This window comes from Trichosurus vulpecula, chromosome 8 (assembly GCF_011100635.1).
Source record: "Trichosurus vulpecula isolate mTriVul1 chromosome 8, mTriVul1.pri, whole genome shotgun sequence".
Classification (NCBI taxonomy): domain Eukaryota; kingdom Metazoa; phylum Chordata; class Mammalia; order Diprotodontia; family Phalangeridae; genus Trichosurus; species Trichosurus vulpecula.
The window spans coordinates 152,397,052-152,413,072 of record NC_050580.1 but is presented as its reverse complement, the minus strand read 5'-3'; the positions used below and the strand labels follow the sequence as shown (position 1 = coordinate 152,413,072).

The following is a 16,021-nucleotide window of genomic DNA, read 5'->3' as shown; positions in this document are numbered from 1 at the left end:
TATGCCACAAATGTAAGGTGATATTAGGGAAAAGATATCGATCTCATTTATCAGATAGTCTTTTAGCCTATAAAGTCTCATCTGAAATAGTGCTTGAAGTATACTTAAAGGTAACACGTTACTGGTTAGAGAAGTGGCCCACCTAATCGGAGAGGTTACCAATGTGTGCCACCCCTGGTGGAGGGAGATATGGTAGTTGGTTACACTAACTACTCAATGTAGTTAGTGTAAAATTATCCCAGCCTTTCTCAAAAATCACCTCCTAGTTGTTCTTCCAAGGTTCCCAAAAGTTATCCACACTCATTTCTTGCCCAAGAAGAAATTTAACTACTCTGATGGCCTTTTCCCTAATGTAGCTCCACCTTACCTATCTCAATTCATTTCTTCCCAAATCTCATGTTAGAATCCCTGGATTTGGGGCAGCTAGGGGCCACAGTGAATAGAGCGCCAGCCCTGGAGTCAGGAGGACCTGAGTTCAAATGCGACCTCAGACACTTGACACTTACTAGCTGTGTGACCTTGGGCAAGTCACTTAACCCCAATTATCTCACCTCCCCCCTCCAAAAATAAATAAATAAATAAAGAAGAATCCCTAGAGTCTTCAGAGCTCAGCTAAAGCACCACCACATGAAGCTGTTCCCAATCACCAAAGTTGTTAGTGTCTCCCCCCTCAAAAATCACCTTGAATATTTATATATACCTATATATTTCCCAACTGTTAGTACCTTCCCTCCCTGTCTCATACTTTACCTACTTTAAAAAATATTCTATACATGCTTATATATTTACATGTTGTCTCACCCAATAGGATGTAAGCTCCTTGAGAATAGGGATTGTCTCATTTTTTTTTTTTGGCCTTTTATCACAGTGCTTAGCATAGTAGCTGGCATATGTAGTAAGTGCCTTAACAAATGTCCGTTGATTTTGATTGGCAATTATGAAATGCTTGTTAATTGATTGATTGCTTTAGCCAGGCTATCCTCTGCACTTTTCCCAGGTCACAAATGAGCAAACTACTGCCCCTGTATGTTGATTCATCCTGATCCTTCCACATGGATGGAATGTGCTTCCTTCCCCTCCCCCCAAATCAACTTATCCAAATCCAACCTATGCTTAAGAGACTGGCTCAAATTCCACATCCACCATGAGAACTTTTCCATTTGCTCAACCCCTTAATGACCTCCCCCTTCTATGAACACTTGTAGCATGAATAGTCTGAATCATTCCAATGTATCCTGCCTTAAATGGGATTGGTAAAATAATAGGAGAGAGCTGAAACAAATCTTAGCAGTCAGTCTAATGTCTTCATTTTACAGACAGGGAAACTGAAGCCCGACCTCAGTCCTACTAGAGGACTTAAGTTCAGTGACTTACTTGCCCCAAATCTTTCAACTTGTTTGCAGCTGAAGTGGTGACTGGACCAGATCTTCTGAAATCCTTCTCTAATAAGAAAATGTTCTCCAGGATAGCCTCATAGTATTTCCTCTGTGTTTGACACCGTCCCAATTGGATCCCTGAAGACCTGGGCTATATCTTACATTTCTTTTAACCTGCTAACTGTCCAGTAGCATACCTACTGAATAAAACTAAGTTCACTGAATCTCAGAGTTGGGAATAATTTCAGGGGTCATCTAGTCATTCCTAAATAAATATCCTCACTAAAACATCACTGACAAATGGTGACCATCCAGGCCTTCAACAGAAGATCTTCAAGGAGGGAAACACACTAGATTCCATGGTTTCCCATTCTACTTTTAGAGAGTTTTCACTATTAGGAAGAGTTTCCTTAAATTTGGTCTAAATATACATTTCCAAAACTTCCACTCACGGTTCCTAGTTTTATTCTATGGGGCCAAGCAAAAGAAGTCTATTCTCTTTTCTCCATGATACACCTTCAAATGCCTGAAGACAACTATCACATCTACACTTTAATATTCTCAGGTTCCTTAATTTTCTCTTAGTTCCTTCAACTGATCCCCACATGACTTTGAGGTCCTCTATCATATTCATCACCTTCCAGCTTACCAATGCCCTTTGTAAAGTGTGGCACCCACAAATGAATACCAGATTCCAAATGTGGTGTGAGTAGGAGAGGGTATGAAGCTCTCACCTTCCTAATCTGAACATTACGTGTCTCATAATGCAGCCTCAGATTGTGTGTGTGTATGTGTGTGTTTGGAGGCTGCTTCCCTATTGGACTGACGACCATATTGAGCTTTGAATCCACTAAAACGCCTGCAATCTTTTTCAGACCAACTGCTAAATCCCCACCTCATACTTGTACAGTTTTCTGAAATCAAATGTAGGACTTTACATTTATTCTTATTCAACTTCTTATTTTACTTGGACCAACACTCTAGCCTATTTTTCTCCCTCTATGGATACTGACTGTCATCCAGTGTATTAGCTATCCCTTGAAGCTTTGTGTCATCTGCATGTTGGATAAGCCTACCATCTGTGTCTTTATCCTAAACCATTGAAAAAACGTCCAACAGCACAGGGCCAAGGAAAAATGCTCGGGACGCTCCACTAAAGACTTCTTTCTAAGGTGACACGAACTGATTAACAACTATTCTTCAAAGCCAGCCATTTAGCAGTTCTAAATTCAAATGAATATATGGTCATTTGTCCTTTGACATTTCATCTTGTCATAAGGATGTCATAGTTTGATCAAATGCTTTTGCTGAAATCTAGGTAAACTAGGTATGTAACAGATTTATTCTAATCTATCAGCCTAAGGTCACTGCAAAATGCTATGTGCCATAAACAGTGTTTTTCATAAAGGTTCCATGAGAGGTTTATTTTATCTTACATTTAGGTTCTCTGTTCTATACCACCTGATTCTGTGATGGTGGCCTGGCCGTGAAAGAACAAGAGAATTTCACCCTGGCTAAGACTCAGGTACTAGCTTCAAGTCTTCTTCTCTGCCCCCCCTATAGCACATTCTTACCCTGGGGGAAATAACCAGACTAGAACATAAGCCCTAACCCCCTTAAAAGCTTTAAAAAACTAAAAAGTGTGATTTGGAAAAATATTCCAAACCAATTAGGGTCTGAGTATATGTCCAATGGTTACAACTTCATGGATTGCCAACTAAAGATAAACAATTTCATTCCTAGTGCAACCGGTGACTCCAATCCATTCTGTATACCTAAAATCTCATGACATGAATGGGAAAAAGTATATAGGAGTTAAAAACCTGGGCTCTCATTTGGGACATATTGTCTCACCTGCTGGAATGTAAGCTACTTGAGGGCAGGAATTATTTCATTTTTATTTTTGCATAGTGCCTGGCACACAGTAAGTGATAAATTGCTTGTTGATTGGCTCACTGGTTCTGACACTGACTATATGGTCCTGGGTATGTCTGTTCTTTCCATGGCATCAATATGGAAAATATAGAGTCATTCTTGTTCCATCCCTATACCTTTCCAAGGATGGAGTAAGGTGATACAGTTGTGATATGAGATGGAGATTCTTAACCCTTTTCATGTCATAGACCCCTTTTGCAGTCCGGTAAAGGCTATATACTCCTTCTCAGAAGTTTTTAAATGCATGGAATATAATACATGGAATTATAAAGGAAATCAATTATATTGAAAAAGGTATAATCCTATTCCCCATCCAAGTTTATGGACCCTCTGAAATCTATCCACTGATCCCTTGGGAGTCCAAGGACCCCAGGTTAAGAATCCCTTATGTTAAAGTAAGGCAGTCAGAGCTTTCTGATGCTGGACTCCACTGGGAACAGTGGAGGTCCAAGGAGTGGGGAGAGGCAGAGGTAGTGGAGAAAGGAACCTGCCCTGTTAGCCCTTTGGGAAGGAGGAGGCAACAGCAGCATCCTCTGGAACTTACAGCTGGTGGTCTGTCTTCCAGGGAATGGACCTAGTTGGCTCCGTAGACAGTATGCCAAACATGGTACTTGTTATTTAAGGATCATGATGAGATAAGCTACTTTCTAAGCCATGCCTTCACCAATATGTAGATTATATTGTTTTGGAAATTTAATTTAAAATGGCTAGTGATTAATGACTTTAATGCTCAAAGTAGCCCAATTCTAGGAGAACAGACACCATGGAGAGCAGGGGGAAGAAGGGGAATCCCTCTTTCACCTGACTTAGTTCTCACCCTAGCTCTGCCTCTTAGTAGCTATGTGACCTAGAGCAACATTCCGTCTCTCCAGGACTCACTTTGCTCGTCATAAAAGAAGGGGATTGGCCTTTCTAAGGTCCCTTCTGCCTCTGTGATCTTGTGGTTTTGTGCTTCTTGGCCAAGTTTAAGCATCTTTAAAACCAACCTGAAATCTCTAGTTCTGCTTGAACAGATCACCCCTGCTGGCCTAGCCTCAGTCCACTGAACCGTGGACTTCGGCCAATGGGGGAAGGGGAAGCATAATTAGTTCCTCACTGCCAATTAATTCCATTAAAGATGAAAAAGCAGAGCCAAATACACCCATTTCTGCTCCTTTGTTTGTCCCAGCACTGAAACAATGCCCCTCACCAATGTTAGTTTGAAGGACCAACAGTCTAGGACATCTCAGAATTCAGAGCTCATCATAACAGCAGCTTGAGTCAGTGGGCCCTCCCAGGCAGATCTGAGATCTCCGCCAAACATCTCTGCATCTCCCAAGGACATGTTGAACAGACAACACAACATCGTATCAAAGCAACTAGTGGAAAACATTTGTAATGCAGGAGCCTGACACTTAATTAGGAAGATGCCAGTTCTGGGGAGCTGTGTAGTTGAGCCAAAGAAAAGTTTGACAGCTGCTTTTTGAGATAGTATTATTTAGGTTAGTTAACCTCTGTTTCAAAACATGACCAGACTCCTAGAGAAGTACTACTCCCAGACACTCATGATGAAATTTTTCTTCTCTCCAGCACCCTCCTTCCTTCCCTCCAAATTATCTCCCCAGTACCTTGACTACTTATAGACTGACTTGCAGCCGACACATTTCCCCTCTCCTGGCTGCCCATTTGTGCCCCATTGATGCTAATTTATTCTGCCAAAGGAGAAGTGATGACTGGACCTACAATGTTAACAATGAACCACCCAAGCACTCTCTAGAGTGGAAATCACATGACTTCTCCACTGGGAACAACAGAGTGCCTTAACTTAGGGCTGGCCCTCTGCCAGGTTAAACTCACTGAATGACCTCAATATTGAGATCAGCTCTCACTGGCATACTCTTTGTGTTTTGTTTAAAGAAGAAAAAAAGAATAAAACCCAGAAGGCAACACTTGGCATCTGCAACTTTTATTAAAAACATCTGTAAATGAACCAAATCCAGTTGGGGCTGAGGGAGATGGAGAGGGAGGGAGAAACGAGGGAAATACACTATAAGATAAAACCCTAAAGCAACCAATGCACCAAGGACAGAAACCAAACTTGGTAGAGGAGATGGTTAAAAAAGGGGGGGGGGAGGCAAAAAGACAGGCCACTTCCATGTTCCACTTACTACTAGAACCTGGAATCCAACGCTAATCCATCTAGCAAAAGCTTGAAGAAATCCAATGACTTGATCAGAAGTAACATACTGTTTCTCCCTCCACCTCCCCAAACCCCATTTGTACCATTAAGCATCAAATCTTCTAAGCATCTATTCTCAATTATGTTTGGGGAAAGCCAAAGTGGAGAGCGCTGACCAGACTTTTCCCTGATGGGACACTGAAGAACTCTGGCTAGGTGCACGGATACCTTCACATCACTAATAAATTGCTGGTTCGGAGTATTAAATGGTATCTAAATTTGTTCAAAGCATTAATACGCATTCCTAAAGTTCCCCAGGAAACAGTCAGGGAACAACTTACTCACCTGGAAGGATTTTCTCAGGCAAGGTCATTAATCTTCCTCCTTTCTCTCCCATTTTTCTCTCCAATTATATACTCTGGAAAATCTGGATCTCTCTCTCTCTCTCTCTCTCTCTCTCTCTCTCTCTCTCTCTCTCTCTCTCTCTCTCTCACACACACACACACACACACACACACACCAGTTTTGTATGACAGCAGGAGAATCACATGCCATTTCCTCGTTGTCAATCAAATCTGACAACCCTTCACTAAGCGCCTACTATGCTTCAAAAGACTTGTTGCTAGGTTTCTGACATGCTCTACTGAGATCACCACACCTTCAGTTTCCCTACACAGTGCTGTGATGTCAGACAGTTCCCTTTGATTCAGGAAAGTAGACATGCCGGGTGGACAATTAGTGTTTGAATGGGGAGCAGAATAGAGGTGGGTGGTAGGGATGTGTTTAAGCCACCTCAAACTAGATCTTGAAAGCTGACTAAGTTTTCAGTGTGGGCATTTACCCCTTGGAAATGAGCAAACTCTACAAATCCAAGGCTTAATTTGTTGTTTTGTTGATTGTCTAGACTTAAGGAAATGGTGGAGAAAATGGTGCTAATGCAGATTAAATTTTAAAATGTTACACTTACATGTATTTTCTCTCTGAAGAGCTGGTTGTTAAACATTTACCAGCACACTCTTGAGGGGAGAGCAATAACCAGGACAGTCTAGGACAGGGATGGGGAACCTGTAGCCTCGAGGCCACATGTGGCCCTCTGGGTCCTTAATTGTGGCCCTTTGACTAAATCCAAAGTTCACATTCACAGAACAAATCCCCTTAATAAAAGGATTTGTACTGTAAAACTGGAATTCAGTCAAAAGCCGCACCCAAGGACCTGGAAGGCCACATGTGGCGTCGAGACTTAAATGTTCCCTACTCCTGGTCTAGGAAAACTGCATTTTCCCTCACCTCCTCATAAAAATAACTGACAACTTCTGGTTCTGATGGGGAGAAGAAAGCAAAGGGAAAGGATGGAAGTATACAAAGTAGGTATTTAATATATACCTACTGAATTCATGCTTTGGAACTCCTAGTAAGTAGCAGGATGGCTTTAGGTATTGGGGTGGGGGGGAATTTCATTTAATGTCCACTCTCTGTACCATGAATTTCTTTGATGACAAAAAAATTGGCACATGTTAAAGTGAACATTCAAACTTCTGTCAGACAGAGTAGTGGAGAGGGCACTGGATTTGGAGTCTAGGAGATGGGTTTTGAATCCTAATGTAGACATTTATCAGTTGTGTTACTCTTAACCTCTCTGGGCTTCAGTTTCTTTACCTATAAAATAAGGGAGTCTAATTGGATGTCCTTTAAGGTCTCTTCTGGCTCTAAACCTGTGATCTTGTGATCTTAATGCAGATATACAGGGCACTATTTTCAACCCACAAGTAGGACACACGAAGAAGATCATAGGATCGTGATTCAGAGCTGGACAGGACCTTCAAGGTCATCCAGACAACATAAAACTAATTGTTAGAATATCTTCTGTTTTTAGATCAATGTTACTCTGAATTTAACAAGGCTATTAATAACTTGATGAGTGAGAAGGATGTGTTAGCAATCAAGAAAGCGTTATACTTGAGAAGAATATTTGTTGCGACAATTCGCTCTATAAAATGCTTCATTTTCCCCTTTGCTTTGAGAAGCCAATATTTTGGGAGACTGTTCCAGTGTCCATCCAGACATCCATCAGGACACCAAGGCCTACCTGGCATATGCATCTTATCATTTCCTCTTTTACACTATTTTTAAAAATTTGGTAACATAACTATGCTGGACTTCAGAATCACTAGGAGAAAGCCCAAATTAGAAGTAACAGAACAACAGAACCCATAAAAACATATTTCCTCAGAAATTATTATATTCTCTTTGAGCCACTGTATTTATTTCATTATGAGAATACTGGTTATTAACCCTTTGCTTCCCTGTCTCTTCAACTTTCCTAAGTTCACTCAATTGACCACAGAGAGGACTAGGACAAAAAATTTTTTTAACACTTTTTTTAAAGAAAAGAAATAGACACCAATTAGTTTATAAACTCGGCTGATATGTGATGTCATGTGATGTTGCGAGATATGATATGATATGACATGGTATAACATAATGATTCTGCTTTATGCATTACTTAGGGCACTGAGTGATTCTACACCTGTAAAGAACCAACTTTTTGGTCATATGACCAATTTAGACTAATCTTTAATGTTTCTCACATAAACGGAACACACATGCTATGTGGGACTAGCTTTCAATATCACTTTTTTTATCTTCATAATCCCTTGCACTGATTTGCAGCACTCTAGGGTTCCACAGAACAAAAAGAGTTGAAAAAATATTGGACAAAATGTCACCAGGTCCCCTCCAATCCTAACACTTTAAATGATTTTCCTTCTACAATTCCGTTTTCTGCACATCGTGGAGAGAAATTCAAATTAATTCCTTCTTGGAAATGATGTGAGGAAAAAGCTAGGAAAAATGACCCTCTATAAATCACTGAGTGGGCATCAGTCCTCCCAATTTCTCCCAAAAAACAATGGCTTTTTAATTGTATTTTTTTAAAAAGTTAACAAGCACTTATTAAGTACCTACTATGTGCCAGGCACTGTGCTAAGTACTAATAAAATCCCAAACTCTGGTGAGCCAGTGCCAACTTGCTAAACTGTTTTCCCTTCTTAAAGAACTGATCTCCATGCATAGTGTTAAATATTCACGACTTAAAATTAAAACAGCAAGACTTACAGACTAGAAGCAAAGAGTCAAGTTCACAATCTCTGTCTTTAATTTCATGGGCATAAGATAGCTTCTAGTCTGGAGAGTTTGTTTTTAATAATCTTACAGTCCTTTCACATCAGGAATTTGATTTTCCCTGTGCAACGCCCAACACTAACAATGAAATCATTTGCACAAAGAAGTTAAACCATATCCCTGTCATATTTTATAGAACTCAACTTTTCAGCCCGCCTTAAACTTTTTTTTTGAGTATTTGCGTGGAGTTGGATTAAAAGAAGTACACATCTGTATTTACCTTCATTTACCCCTCCACTGTCTTCCCTTGCCTGGTTTTCAAGTGTCTTCCTCTACTCTAACTTATAAATATTAAGTCACCACACTCCCCCCATGATTAATAACATTATGAATTTGATTCCAATTGAGATCCAAAGGCCAGAGTAACCAACTTTCTAAACCTGGAACCAAAGCCTTCCTTCCTTTCTTTTTCTCCTTCTTTCTTTCTTCTATTCTCTCCCTCTCCCTCTCCCTCTCTCTCTCCCTCTCCCTCTCTCTCTCCCTTTAACTGAATAACAAAGAAAAATTTGTCTTGCTGGTTTAAAAATATCTAGTAAACTGACTCTTCTGGAACCAAACTGGTAGGATTTTCTCCCCCACCTCTAAACCTGGGGTCCTTAACCTTTCTGGGTACTCTCTAGTGAAGGCCATGGACAGGCATCTTCTCAGAAGCATGGTTATTGTTGTTGTTGTTTTAAAGTAATTGAAGGAAATGCTAAATTTTAGTTAAAGGTTAGTAAAAATAAAGATTGCCTTTTTTCTATCCAAATTCAAGGACTCCCCTAAAGTCTAAGAACCCCTGCTCTAGATTTTCAGAACCCAAACATCAGTATTCTTTCTGAGGCCTAAGTGAAGTGATATCACATTTGATTTGTGCCCGTGGATGAGATCTAGTTGAGTTTTTACTAGGCAGGGTTCCCATGTGGGATAGGCTCTATTGTGTATATCAAAAAGGATCAAGAAAAATGCTTGCACTCTGATGGAGGGAGAGAGGGCTGTTGGATTAGAGGGATTTGTCTAAATGAACCCAGAAGAGCTTCCTAACAGCTCAGGAGGAGGAGGAGGAGGAAGAGGAAAATGGGCTATGGGACTACAAACCACACACCTCTGCTTGTCTGGCTGCACCTACCCATTGTGGCTCGTTATGCCCAAGAGAAATATAACCCAACATATGGTTTTCTTTCCTAGAACCCCAGTTCTCAATTTTCCCACTTCATGTATGACCCTAGAATCACTGTAACTTGAAACCTTCACGGCAATTGATTAAAACAGTTGCACTGGCGTAGAGTACATGAGCCTTTCATCACTATGGCTCTCCCTGGCCAGTCAGTGGGGGTCGATTCATCTAAGCAGAAATCAAGGAAGGAAGAAATACTTACCCAAATTATTGTGTGCGGGGGACATAGGATTTGGAGATAAGTTTGGAGAACCTGCAAAAGCAAGACAGTGCTGTCATTTCTCTTTTCAGAGTTATTCCACATCACTCTGCCTCAAGTACTCTATATTTCAACCAAGATGGCCTGCCTGCTGCTGTTCTCCATACACGATAGTCTGGCTCCAGTCTCCATGCTTTTGTGTAGACTGTCCCCATTATCCAGAATGCTCTCCCTTCAGTCTTTTGGAACCCCCAGTCCTATTCAAGGCTTAGCTCCAGGGCCACTTTCTACAGGGTACAACAAAAGTCTTGGTGCCATTTTACAGTATCAAAGCTTCAAATGGCACTAAGACTTGAGATACCTTGTCTTTACTGATCTTCCCAACTGTTAGCATTCCACATGCCCCACCCCCCCAACACTTTGTGATATGTGTGTATAAATACATGAATATACACATATGCATCAACATATGTGTATTTATTTGTTGCAACAACTCACCCTATAAAATGCTTCTTTTTCCCTTTTCCTTACAGAAGTCAGTATTTTGGGAGACTATTCCAGTGCCCATCCAGACACCCATCAGAACACCAAGGTCTGCCTAACACAGGCATCTTGTCATCTGTGTGTGTGTGCGTGCGCGTGTGTGTGTGTGTGTGTGTGTGTGTGTGTGTGTATACACATAAGAGTATGTGTAGGCATGAAATACTTACCTAAGTGATACTTAGCTAAGATTTACTTATCTATGCATATATTCTTCCCCTCTAAGTAAAATATAAGACCCCATTGGGCAAAGACAATTTCTATTCTTGTCTGGACGTCCCCAGAATGTAGCACAGTGCCTAGCACATTGTAGATGTTTAATGAGTTACCAGCTGAATTGAATTGTTTGAGGTCAGAAAAGAGCAATCTTTGAACATTTAACACATATTATAAAGGAACTCAGGATACATGACCTCTGCAGCTCTAACTGTAGGGTACTTTTCTTACATATACAAAAGGGAATTCTTATTGTTCACTGCTGACAAAAGGAATATGAAGATTAGATGGGAACTTGCCCTCTTCTTTAGCAGCCCATACATACAGGGACCATATTTTCCAAACCAAAAGTCAGAACACATGGTCAGACAAAGGATATTCTCTTTGCAAAGACCTAGTAAAAATATACTTTTCCCTGCTTGAAATCAGGACTGTTACAGAAAATGCAGAACATATGGTCACCATACCCATGCACCCAGTCAGCCAAAGGCTGGATTAGGAGCCAGGTGGGACAGCAGCCCTCTCAATTATCCACAACCACAGCTTTTGATTGGTTGGCCTGCCTGGTGTACTAAACACTATCGACAGGCATCTGGAAATCCCAATCCCAATCTCAGGTTTCAGAAAACTCACAAACTTGCCCTAGAAGACGTATAACTGAGTGATCACACTGGAATGCGGCACATGAACTCACATGTACACACACACACACACACACACACACACACACACAGATGAACAAATCTAAACCCACTCCTCTTAACCCTACTTAGACTTCATAAGTAAAAAAATAAAACCAACAAAAATCCAATTCCAAGGTCATATCATAATAAAGTAATACTGCACTTCCAGGTCTTGAACATTGCTCATTCGTTCCTAGAATTTAGGCAAAGTTACTTTTTTTTAAACAAAATTATTTAGGACAATTTTATTCTATGCCTATTCAACCCTATGATGATCAACTGAATGTTCTTCCCTGACTTCCTAGAGTCCTTACTATACCTATATGCCATCATAACTGCCTTGGACTGTTGTTTTCCTGTAGGGTGGGCTCACCTATTTATGCCTTGAGGGCAAGGTCTGTGTTTTATACTTTTTATGTCTCCCATGGTAATGTACATAATAAAAATTAAATATCCATTTTTTGTTGTTAGATCAATAACATAATGTATGCCAACACCACCACTAGTTTAGACCATGGTGGGCTAGGGAAGAATTTGAACTTTCCTACTTAGACTTAGTATGTAAGCTCCATAATGAATACCCAGTCTAAATACTTAAGACACCCACTAAGGGAGGGGCCCTACTGTGCTCAGTAGATGTGTTCTCTCAATGTGAGTACCTCCCAAACTCTAGGGACATGAGTGATGTCCTTTGATGAACTAAGGAAGATGCAAGGGCATCATTTTCCCACTGTGATGACTCTTAAAGAGTGAAACTGATGACCAGGGACAAAGGCTTGAGATAAGAAGAAAACAAATAGTGAGCTAGTTTAAATTCTTCCTGAAACAAGGTGTATCAAGCAGCCTGAATCATTCTGCCCCAGGGCAAACCCTGCTTGGGGAAGGCTGTGAGAATGGTCTGAAATGGTTTGGATGTGGTCCTACCATGGATGGACAAGACAACTCTGGCTGAGTGTCTACCTCTTCATGCATCAACTGCCTAGAAACCAGGCCCTTGAGCAGCTAGTAACTAAAGTACCATCTAAACTGATTTTCTTATAAGCAGCTTCAAGCAGAGAGTAAAGAATGAAGGTGGGGGGGGGCGGGGGGGGGGGCAAGGAGAGGGACCTACTTTCTAGTGCTGTTTCCATACAGTCATGAAAACAGCTTCCAACTTTGGCAATCATTAGTTTTTCATATGAGCAACAGGGCCCTCTAAATACACTGAGGGAGGTGTGGGGGGTGGGGGTGGGTGGGGGAGGATGGAAGGGATTAGGAAAAAGGGATTAAGAAATGAGAAGCCAGGAAGAGAGGGCAAAATGCAACCACTACTCCCAAAAGGGATTTTTAAAAATTTATTTTTAGAAAAATAACTATTCTTCAAAAATGAAAAATTGCTTTTGAAGTACGAAGGAAAGAATAGACAGTCAGAACAAATGTGACATTTGGATATATGTTGGTTAGTGAGGCGCCTTATGTGCCAACATTTTACAGCTGTAGGCTGAGAGCGGTCACTTAGTATTTCACTCAGGGCAGGCTTTCTATGCATTCCAGATGTTGTCCACACTGCCAGGTAGGGAAAGCACTGAAAATCAATGGTGTCAAGATGCCTAGCACTAGATTTTTTCAAGTAAACCCATGCCTGTCCACCTCATCTGAGTTACTGTAGCAAAACAAAGGTAATTCTCCCTCCTCCTTCTTTTGGAAACCACACAGAAAGCCAGCCTCTTTTCAGTTGTGCGTAAAGAAGGGTGACTCGGCAATGTCTGGTCTCTGTGTGTGTGCAGAAAGCCCAGGCACGCCTGCCTTTATTAGGATATGACATCGACTTGGCTCCATCCCCTTGTATAACCACATACAAAGCAAAACACGTTATATGTGGCAGCCGAGGTTCAATTCAAGAAGTTGCTGGCTTAGAAGCCAACTCAGCCCCATTACAAATGACATGGGAACATCTGGAGACGTGGCTCAAGCAGAAGAACTGGCCTGAGCTCCTCAAGTCAGGAATACAGGAGCCAATCCAACATCTTCCTTGCTTGGTCACTACATGAAACACGGTTTGTTTAGTAACTTATCCGACCTCATCTCCCACTATTGCTTTATGGGAACTCTGCTCTTACCAAGCCAGCCTCACTGGTTCTCCCTGCTTCTGCCACTCTCGCATGTCATTCCCCTTGTATGGAATAGGTACCAACCCTCCCTGCTGACCACTGAAATCTTTTGCAGATAGAAGGAAAGGGGGAAAATCTGGAGCAGGACTAGTCTCCATCAACTGGAGAATAGTTGGACAAACTCTGTATGTGGATGTAATGAAATATTACTGTGATAAATGAAATGATGAAAGAGAAGTCAAAGAAACTTGGGAACACTTGCGTGAACTGAAGCAGATCAAGGCAGAAGGAAGAAAACAAATTACACAGTGACCTCAGCAATGTTCCAGAAAACAACTCTAAACAAATCAGATCTCTGGTCTATGAAGTGATGGGTCCTGACTTCAGAATTCTAACAAGGAAGCATGCTTCCCTCCTCTCTGTAGAGGTGGAGGGCTGCAGGTGTGAAATGGGGTGTTTATGATCAGACATGGTCAATATGTCAGTTTTTTACTCAACTGTACTTCTTTGTTATGACGAAGGATTCCATGGCAGGTAAAGGGGAAGGGAGGGAAGTGTCCATTGTGAAGTTGATAAAGTTTTTTTAAAGCATCAATAAATGTTTTGAAATTAATTTTGAAAGGAATATTTTTACACCCTTCAGTATCCATTTTAAATTTCAACATCATTCAGTCAGATCCTAGCCTGTAGTGAGCCTCCAGACTTTGAGGTTAAAACAAATTGATTTGATCAAATCCACACTTCATTCTAATGGAAGTGAAAGAGAGCCATGGCTGTGGATGATAAAAGAAAGTCAGAAAATTGAAAAATGGCTGCATTTTATTTTATATTTTACATTATTTACTTTGCATTTTTATATTCATTTTACTTTAAAATGCAGAGACATATACACCCATGCATATGCAGGTAGGTGGAGCAGTGGATGGAGTACGGGGCCTGGAGTCAGGAAGATTCATCTTCTCAAGTTCAAATCCAGACTCAGATAGTTCCTATGTGACCCTGGGTAAATCACTTAACCCTGTTTGCCTCAGTTCCCTCATCTATAAAATGAGCTGGAAAAGGAAATGGTAAACCACTCCAGAATCTTTGCTAAGAAAATTCCAAATGGAATCATGAAGAATTGGACATGACTGAAAAAAAAAAAGACTGAATACTCATGCAACTGAATACAGACATGTGTATTCCCAAATACAGGGGCTTTTAGCCTTTTTGTGTGTCCTGGACTCCTTTGGTAGGCTGATGAAGCCTAGGGACCCCTCCTCAGAATGTTTTCAAATGCACAAAAGTAAAATAAAACATATAGGATTGTAAAGGAAACCAATTATGTTGAAATAAAAATGTAATTTTTCCCACCCAAGTTCACAGACCCTTCCCCCTTAAATCTATCTACACACTCCTTGACATGCCTCAGTCAGCTTTCTAAGATGGCTATACACTAGTTACAGATTTGCATCTTAGGAAGGATTGTTCCATATTTCAAGTTCCCTATGTCAGTGAAATCTACGTCTATGCAGACCTCCTCCCTCTAAAATCTACTTTAGTAACACTGACCCAGTGGGGAGCTCCTTCACATTCTTTGGAATAGAACAATTAGACACTATGTGGCATCACTGAAAGGGTAAGAGTAACAAGACCTCAGTTGTAGTTTAGGCACTATCACTAATTCTCTATGTGACCTTGGGCATGTCATCAGTAAATGGGGTGGGGAAGAAGGCTGGATTAGCGTATCTTTTTAGGGCCTATCTAGTGCTGAAATTCTATGAAGACTTACAATCAAATTATGCAGCCAAAAGTCAAACCTCACAGTGACTGACCTGCATCCATGCTGTGGTTCATCTGGTGATCACTGGTTTCTCCATCCTCACTCAGGTAACCAGGGGGTGGGGTTTCTGGAGATCAAAAAGCAGAGGATGGGGGAGGTATTAATTGAGCTCAGTATCTTGGAAAGTCTTAGGGTTCCACATAACCTGGTTTACAATGCTTGACCTTTTAATCTAATGCTCCCCCGACTCCTAATGACAGTGGAGCCAGCAACCCATAGTGGGACCTGGCGACATACTGCTCAATGTCTTGAGCAGCATATGGCAGCTCCCAAAGGAGTGTGTGCTGAATTGCATTAACATAAACTGGCTTAAGCTACAGTAAGCTGTGTATATATTCTGTCTCTCCAACTAGATCTTAAATTTCTTGCTCATTGCTATTCCTCCTATCTTGAATGTTTAACTCTCTAAAGATCTAAACCCAAACTGTCCATCCTTCAAGGCCAAATTCAAGAACTGTTTCTTGTAGGAACCTTTCCCTCATAATCCCATCCCATGGTCTCTTCTCCCACCCTTTAAATTTGTATAGTTTTTTGGTCTGTACCCCTCACCAGGCACTTAGCATGTACTTATGTTACCTTATTCGTTATTTTAATGTTTATTCATACACATAGAAATCTTCTGATGCATCTATGTCTTGCCTCCCCAACTAGAATAAAAGATTCTGC

The 16,021-nt window shown here is 40.9% G+C and overlaps 1 protein-coding gene across 1 annotated transcript in view; it reads right to left on the bottom strand.

Annotated features, from left to right (window-relative positions):
* The window catches only part of SMAD3 (SMAD family member 3), a 162,801-nt gene that overhangs the window by 14,820 nt on the left and 131,960 nt on the right, over positions 1 to 16,021 (bottom strand). Inside the window, exons 4-5 of the mRNA XM_036736986.1 lie at positions 15,348 to 15,422; positions 10,008 to 10,058 (exon numbers count right to left, since the gene is read on the bottom strand). Of these exons, the coding sequence (XP_036592881.1) occupies positions 10,008 to 10,058; positions 15,348 to 15,422 (126 nt within the window). The remainder of the gene's footprint in view (positions 1 to 10,007; positions 10,059 to 15,347; positions 15,423 to 16,021) is intronic.